Source organism: Hevea brasiliensis, chromosome 13, assembly GCF_030052815.1.
Source record: "Hevea brasiliensis isolate MT/VB/25A 57/8 chromosome 13, ASM3005281v1, whole genome shotgun sequence".
Lineage (NCBI taxonomy): Eukaryota > Viridiplantae > Streptophyta > Magnoliopsida > Malpighiales > Euphorbiaceae > Hevea > Hevea brasiliensis.
Window position 1 is genome coordinate 3,026,389 of NC_079505.1, and position 8,778 is coordinate 3,035,166.

The window sequence follows — 8,778 nt, forward strand, 5'->3', positions numbered from 1 at the left end:
AATTAACCTTTTTGCGCAAACAGCTTGTACTATTTTCTATCAAAAGATGCAAAATAGAAAGAGTGAAGGGAGAAGTGGGTGCAGAGAAAAAGAAACATGGGAAGAGAAAAATAAGAGGGAGTAAGAGAGAAATAAGGAAAAGAGGCTCCGGATAGTTTTTTGGTATTAAAAATAAGCAAAGGGACTAAATACTAAATAGTTAACGAAATCAAATTACAGTGACTAACTAATATGTTTTAAAAAATACAAGAATCAATTAATTAGTTTCACTATAATAGAGGGACTAAATAGTAATTTGACATGCATTAAAATCCATTGAGTGATGAAAAATTTGATGGAGGGACTAAACAGTTTAACGGATTAGAAATAGAGGGATTAAATAATAAATTTGTCTGTAATAAATGATTAAATCAAAACAATCCCCTAGAAGACTAGATTTAGGAGATTGTTTTGATTTAATCATTTATTATTGATAAATTTATTATTTAATCCCTCTATTAAATAGGAAGATTACATTATTATATTATTATTTAATTAATGGCTCCTCTAAAGCCTTACGAGGAGCATTCTTGTTCGAACTCAACAAGTTATGTACATATTATTTACATTAAATGTCAACAAATGTTAGCATTGCATGAATCCAAATTCAGTGGATACAATTGAAACAAAATGAATAATCTCTAAACCAAATTGATGAAACTAAAAAAATGGGTACAATTGAAAAATGCACAAATGAATGCATTAGATTATTAGCCCAAACAAATGTGTAGTTTTCTTCTTCTTCTTCTTCTTCTTCTTTCTTTTTCTTCTTCTTTTAGATTTAATGGTAACTCATAGATTTATGTTGTATAGGTATCTTTGCAGGAGGCATTATATAATATTGCGTGTGCATTTCATCACGTCGGACTTGTATCTCTAGCAGCTTCATATTATGAAAAGGTGCTTGAAACATGTGAAAGGGATTACCCTATACCCAAACTTCTGAATGAGAATTCAGATCTTCTGGAAAACCTGAAGCCAGGTTACTGTGACCTGCGTAGGGAGGCAGCTTATAATTTGCATTTGATATACAAAAAAAGTGGGGCTATTGATCTTGCTCGCCAGGTCTTGAAAGATCACTGCACTTGCTGAGTAAAGATGCTTCAAACTCACATCAATTGGCTTGTGAAAAATGTGAGGTGATCTAACTTGTATATATATCTTTTTAGATTGATCGCCAACAAATCCTTGTTTGTTTAATTTATTAGTAGATGAATTAGAATTAGTTCCCAAGTGTTTGGTTTTTTTAGCTCTCCTGTATTATTGTGCCATTTTACTCGAATACAATGCTATTTGCTACTTAACATGTTCACTGCTAATCAATTGTTTTATATATATTTGGGAATCACAATATATGAATCTCGCACATTGGTTTTCATAAATGGTTTTAATGAATAAAATGAGAAGCCATCGTCTTTAAGATATATATATATATATATATATTCATTTCAGGTTTAATTTTAGTTTTAGGAAGCAATTACATGACAATTTCTTTCATTGCAGTCTAGTGGACAAAATCTTTTATTGTAGTCATATCCGTGTTTAATTGCTCTTTCACATTGGAGGAATGGGCTGATTATATTTAAATTTGAAATCAAATTGATGATATAATGTATTAGCCTTTTGTATATAAAAAGCATTGTACAGCAAAAACATAAATATTTTGTCATGGATGCATTTGTGGACAAGATTTATGCAAGACGAGATCCGTGAGAGATTCCAGTCAACGGTGATAAAAATGATAACAAATAAACTAGCATTAAAAGTGGATTCAGCAACAGCAATAACTAATTATTAGCAAAAATAAATACTCTAATTAAGATATTACTTTGATTGTTATGATATTAAATTATGGCCTTAAATGTTCGGTTTCAATAGTAGAAAATCTATATGAAATCATATAATAATCTCTTTATAAGGAGATTAAATTGTGAATAAACTATCAAGCAAAATTATTTTCAATTAAATTGAGATTTGAATTTGCTCTTCTCGAACGAGCTTAAGGTTAGAGCTTCCTTTTCATGAGTTTACGTTTTCAGCAACAATATGTCGAGGAAAGAATCAAGGTAAAGTAAAAACTTCAACTTTTGAATCAAATTTTACTATTAATAGGCCCGTTACTCGATCTTGGGCGAGAGATCATAATAACTTAGTATCAGAGTCAAATGTCATGGACAATATAGATCTGAGAGAAGAATTGAGGGCACTATTCTAAGAAGCTCAAGCATTTACTAAAGTAAGAGTAGCACAGGCTGAATCAAGAATGGAAGATCAGATCAAGCAATCATAGTCAAAATTGGAATCCCAATTGCAAAACTTGTCTTATCAATTACAAGAGTTTATTCAGGGAACCTACAAGAGCCGAGGCAAGGAAACAGAGGATGGCTAAAGTAGTAATAACAACAATGAAGGCAGTAACAATAGATTGATGGAAAAATAGAAGCAAGACCCAAGGCAAGAGTAGTACCAAGGTATACGAAGTTGGATTTTCTAACATTTGATGGATCCAAAGATCCGTTGATTTGGTTACATTGATGTGAACAATTTTTTCAAACCAATGGATGCCAGAAACAGATAAGGTGAACCTCGCAGCATTCCATATGATAGGAGAGGCACGACTTTGTTTCTACAAATTAAAACAAGAAGAACCCCGACTATCGTGGAATGCATTCGAAGAATATTGCACTTTGAGATTTGAGCATTCACTTAGTAGTAATCTTTTGGGCAAATTAGCTAATCTGAAGCAGACAGGGACATTGGAAGAGTAGAACGTTAGTTCTAGACTCATGCAACAAGTTGAATGCATTACAGAATTGAGTACATCAACAAGTTGATTTGTTTATTACAGAATTGACAGATTCAATCTGAATTGATGTAGAGATATAATGTCACACCCTACCCCTCCGTAAGGCATAACATGATCCCGTAGTATACCTAATGAATTACTAACTCATTAAATACACTACAAGGGATTTTAAAACTTTTCTTACTTCTTTTTATAGTGATGAGCACTATTGACAGGTGTTAAAAATTTTTTTAACTGAAGTGAAACCAAATAACACATTTGAAGTATTAACAATTTCTGTAAAAATTTTGGCAGAGTGTCATCTGTATTTTGAATAAAACAGTTCTTCAAAAACCTGTAAAAAGCACTTCAAATATATAATTCCTCAATCCCAAACTCCAATAATTTGTTCAACACAATAAATTTCTCAACATTATCAACTCAGTTCAACAATCAATTTTTCAGTGTTTCAAAAAAAAAAACTGAGATAAGATAAATTTATCACAATACTTTTACAGGCCAAATAGTTTACAATTTTAGTTTACAACTGCTCAAGACTAAGTACAATATATACATACAGTGCACATACATTACAACAAAAACTACACAATATGGTATACTCGATATACCCGGCGAAATCTCAAAATGTGGTACAAGCAGCCTACTCTGCTACTCTGTCCATCTGTCTACCTGCGACAGCAATGAAAAAGCTATCGCTGAGTAAAATTTACTCAGTGGTGCACAATAACAATTTAAAATGCGGTATGTAAAACTTTTGTTAACAATTTACAATCCAAACAATTCACAATTTTTCAAAGCTCATATAACACAAATTTGATCAAACAAGTGAATAACACAATATTGCTAATCAATAACACAATTTGATCAAATAACTGAATAACACAGTTTTGCTAATCAATAACACAATTTGATCAGATAACTGAATAACACAGTGTTGCCAATCAATAACACAATTTAGGCCATGACACAAATTTTTTGAACATGCCGTGTGTACATCACGACAAGGCACACTCACCCCACTAATCGAAATCAATGAGGGAGGAAGCTAGCTAGATAATGAGTACTCATTCACACTCACCTCAGACTGACAAGTCCAAGAGGGAGGAATATAATCACACTCACCCCATAAATGGAGGAGGAACATAGTAACATTGTCATGCCAAGTGTGAATCAAAACAATTCCAAATCACAATATTTCATACAAACCGCAAATGGAACATTTTATCTCAAAATTTCCATTTGCAAAGTAGGCAACACAATAATTTTCAAATAATATTCCCAAAGCTAAAACAATAAAAAATTATTCATAACTCATTTCTCCAAATAAATTTTCTGGTAAAAGCAGTGAATATAAAAAGTATTGTGCACAGACCTCTGATATATGCCTCTTGGCCTTGACTCAGTGTTCCTTATGCTTCTCAATATCATTTTCAACTGAAACACACAATTTAAAGTGTTTCAGTACTCAATGAATTTGTTTCTAACAATAAAATCCAATATTTAAATTTTCTTGGTACTATTCTCTTCAATTCATTTCATTAGTCAACCTATAATGTTGACCCTTGATGCACTCTAAGTGAGTCAATTATAATGTTACCAATATGTCATATTTTATAGCCCTTTAGTGTTGGTATATGTTACCAAATTCATTTTCAAGTATATTGCATTTTATTGCAATTTGTCGGATTTCGGTATACTAATTTGACCTAGCCGGATGACCTATTTTCCTCGATTTTCGGGTTTCGGTCCAAACTACAAACTTGTAGGTCTATGTCTTATTGCATGCGGGGCAAAATCTCAGGTCATTCTGAGTTGTGTAGACCAAGTTATGGTCAATTTACTAATGCTGGACAGAATGCACCAAAATGGTAAGCTTAGGTCATTTTTAGGTTACTTTTGGTTCGGCCAGTTTTGCTACCTGAACTTGCGCAAGCTATTTGGCTTGGTTCTGGCCATTTCTGGGCTTTGGTGTCTTCATAAGAATTGTAGATCTATGTCTAAACTATTCATGGTAAAAATTTTAGGTCATTTGGACCTGTTTTGAGTAAGTTATGGTCAAAACACTAACTGCTGCTCAAATGGTCAATTTTCAGGCTTTCAATTCACTAATCCGGGTTTGGTCATTTTTCAAGTCACCTTCTAGGCAGAATTTAGGTAAGCTTCCTTCATGAAAGTTGGCACTTTTTGTGCCTAGTTTTACTTCCAATTGGTCTCATACCAATTGGAGTCACACACTTAAGGTTCTAAGCCAAAACATACACTGCCCTACTACACACTCCTCATCACTTACCAATTACATATTTAACACTTAACAAATTACTTCCTTCATGCCAATTCTGGTTTGTACCTTACCATTAACACATTTAACAACACATTTTAGTCATTTTGGACAGCTTGTAACTATTCTCAATATGCACACTATAACACAGAATTTTCCAAAGTCCATTTACACCATTTAACCACATGAACATACCCCATTTACATACCCAATTCCAAACCATTATACACATATACATGCTTCCATCAATAACAACATAATTCAATAAACCAAACCATGAAACAACACATTTTAAACTACACTTTAAAGTTGCCGATTTGCACATCTCCTTCAAATAGCTTCAAAGCTTCCAAAACCAAGTGCACTATCACACATACACTTAGTATACATTATCCAAATTATTTCTATATACATAAACACTTATACTAACATCTTAAACAATCATAAACAAGTAAAAACAAGCTACAAATAGTGAGTTTCCATGGCTGCCGAAATGGTGTACCACCATTACTCCATCAAACTTCAAAATCTCTTCCACAAAACAACTCCCTACAACATCCACTCAAAGTTTAATGAAGCAAGATTGAAAAATACACATTTACCTCTTTTGGAATTCTTCAAAACTCCACCAAAACTTATCCTTCTTGCTCCTAGTATGCTGCCCAAGGTGTATACTTTAACTTTAATGAAGAATTCTTGTGCAAACCATGGCTTGAAGAGGGAGATGGAGCTTGGACAAGGGGGCGGCCATGGGAGAGCTTGGGGGAGCTTAGTTTCGGCTGGAGGTTGAAGATGAATGTTTAACATTCCAAGTGTCCCTTTAGGTGTCCAAAAGCTGAAGTTAGTGGAGCACTAATGAGGTTTATGATTTATTTAATCCAAGTTTTCCATAATTTCCACATTTTCCTCATATCTTTTACTATTTAGATTATGTACTACTATTTTAATTTTTCATGACATTGTCAAAGTGTAATATCATTTATTTTTAATGGACATTTAGGTCAAAAGGTAACTCGGGGTGTCAATTGACCACAATGCCCGTATTCGGGTTGCTTTTCGGCTTTTTCGGTAACACCGATTTTTGTCGGTTTCTCGATTTTTCGTTTTTCTTTGTATTAATTAATTAATTTTTCTTTGGCATTTCTAATGTCATTTATACTTCAATAGATGTTTATTTAAGTCCCAAAAATATTTTTCAGGGTTCCCCGTGGTCCAAGGCTAGTCAACGGTCCACGCCGCAACTTCCCGGTGCGGTCACCCATCGCTACAGTTTTTGGCTCGTTTAACTTGGTTACATTTTATTGCTATTATTTTTCCTTCATTTTTCTTATATTTTTCTTTCTTATATTTCATTATTTTATGTCTCCTCACTAACATTTAAATATAATTCCAAGCATCCTAGCTGTCCGGACAGACACTGTCACCGAAACAGTAGAACGCACTACCGAACATAGGGGTGTTACATATAAAATTCCCCAAGCGTGGTGGCAATTATGGACCTGACAAAGAGAACAACAACTGGCAAAAAATTAGTCAAATTCATGGTCTAATACAAGAACAACACCTACTTCATCAATTCTACCTATAACTAAGGCTACTGCCAACTAGGCCATTAGCACATTATAGAATTCCAATTTAGGAAGTGTTTCGTCTCTCTTTATTAAAAGATTAAGCCATCTAGAGATGACTGAGCAAAGAGCAAAGGGCTTTGCTATAATTGTGATGAACCATATTCCTCCGAGCATCAATGTAAGAAGTTATTTTGGTTGGAGATGGATGATTTAGAGGAAGCAATGGGGCAAAGGGACTATGGGTGATTCATGGTCGTATCCTACTGTTGAGCTTTAGGACAAGCTTTTTCTCTAGGAAGAAGTGTGATGTTATGGGTGCATTTATTGGCAAGACTTGTGCAAGATGGGATCCACAAGAGATCCCTGTCATGGTGACAAAAATGGTAACAAATAAATTAGCATCATAGGTAGATTCAGCAGCAATAATAACTAATTATTAGCAAAAATAAATATCATAATTAAGATATTACTTTGATTGTCATTATCTTATATTATAGCCTTAAATGTTGATTTCCAATAGTAGAAAATTCTATATGAAATCATGTAATAATCTTTTTATAAAAAGATCAAATTATGAATAAAATATTAAATAGAATTATTTTTAACTAAATTGAAATCTATTCTCCAACAGGCCTAAGGCTAGAGCTTCCTTTTAATAAGCTCATGTTTTCAGCAACAATAAGTCAAGGAAATAATGAGATAAAGCAAAGGTTCAGTTTTTGAATCATATTCCACTATTAATAGATTCTGGGTGAAAGATCATAACATCTTTCCTTTACTTCGATCCTTTTGATGTTGATGGTTTAGGGAACTCATGACACATCATTTCAATCTTTTCATTAACATTTCATCAACTTATAAGGTCATCATCATTTTGAGATCAATTGAAGCGGTAGAAGAAGATAAACTTAGTTACCTCACTTCTCATTATCATCTCCAAAGCATCAACATGCCTTTCAATAGACTTAAGACATAATATTTGTGTAATAATTCTTAAATTATGTAATATGAGAGAGATTATTCAGCATATCCTCTAATTAACAATTATATGGGATCTTTCTCACATTTCAAAGAAGAATTATATTTTGATAAGAGTAATGCACCGGATGTACTCTAAAATTTGACGATGATTAGTTGTGTGAGAAGTAATTAATAACAGGAATATCCTTTGCAGCTTCAGGAGGAATGTCTTCCATAACTTTCTCTTGGCCCTCAGGATAAAAAATCCCAGTCCTGCCATGAGGAACCCAACGGCAACCCCCATCATCTCCCAAATGTCTTTTCTTCATCTTCATTTCTTCACCATCCACCTTATTGCTCGTCTCTCGCAAAGTATGATCAGAAGAAGAATTACCAGTGCTCTTCCTATGGTAGGCTTTCCGAATCATCATCGGCCTGCATCCATTAAAGGTCTTGAGTTCAACTCTCAGTTGGAGTCAATTGCAATATCTCCCGATTAATATAGAATCTCAATGCACGGAGAGGCTTAACTTAGATAATAGATGTTACAAAATTTCAAAATGGATACATTCCCCAGACGATGAAAAAGCTCGAAAAGCATGAATAAGGCTTACTTGGAAAACATGGAGGGTGCTCCTCTGGAAAATGCAGCCGTGGACATATCTTTCACTCTTCAAGTTGGTGCTGTGTAGATGCAGATGATGATGAAGATGAATTTATACGGCAACAAGTGTTATCCATATCTCTCTTTTCTATGGAGATTTGGTTTGCACTTACGTCATTTTCTGTTTCACTTAATTTTCTAGATTTCCCAAAATTAATTATACAACTATTCCAGTCATGCATGCATGAAATATTAATTGACTTGCACCATGGGCTGGGCCTTCCCCATCTAATTTCATGCCCTTTGATTCACATTCACAAACGTATTCTATAGTTCCTCTAAAGCAAAGTGAATTTATTTTATTATGGAAAATAAAATAATTTAATAAAATTTTAAAATTTATTTTATTAAATTTTTGTAAAATGATATTTTTTTTTCTTGTGAAGTAGTCGATCATAGAAAATTTTATTAACTTAAAAGAAAAATAAAATTTCTTCAATACCTTAAATTATCATATTTT

At 33.2% G+C, this 8,778-nt stretch overlaps 2 protein-coding genes across 7 annotated transcripts in view; one reads left to right on the top strand and one right to left on the bottom strand.

Annotated features, from left to right (window-relative positions):
* Positions 1-1,405, top strand: part of LOC131168949 (uncharacterized) — a 56,439-nt gene extending 55,034 nt beyond the window's left edge. For 5 of the 6 annotated variants that reach the window (XM_058131663.1, XM_058131657.1, XM_058131660.1 and 2 more), the window contains one exon: positions 853-1,405. In XM_058131663.1, coding sequence (XP_057987646.1) covers positions 853-1,131 — 279 coding nt within the window. In that variant the 3' untranslated portion in view covers positions 1,132-1,405. The remainder of the gene's footprint in view (positions 1-852) is intronic. The other variant, XM_058131659.1, reaches the window with a different exon arrangement.
* A 6,419-nt stretch (positions 1,406-7,824) lies between these two features.
* On the bottom strand, positions 7,825-8,366 carry LOC131172004 (uncharacterized). The gene is made up of 2 exons (XM_058132946.1): positions 8,269-8,366; positions 7,825-8,089 (listed from the first exon to the last, which is right to left on the bottom strand). Exons 1-2 carry the CDS (start codon positions 8,313-8,315, stop codon positions 7,825-7,827), a joined length of 312 nt encoding a protein of 103 aa, XP_057988929.1. The 5' UTR covers positions 8,316-8,366.
* Positions 8,367-8,778: the final 412 nt, after the last annotated feature.

Bases quoted from the DNA above. Each gene is read 5' to 3' on its own strand.
- LOC131172004 (XM_058132946.1), bottom strand. From the start codon at position 8,315: ATGTCCACGGCTGCATTTTCCAGAGGAGCACCCTCCATGTTTTCCAA. The intron at 8,090-8,268 runs GTAAGCCTTATT...TAATGGATGCAG, and splicing joins GCACCCTCCATGTTTTCCAA to GCCGATGATGATTCGGAAAG.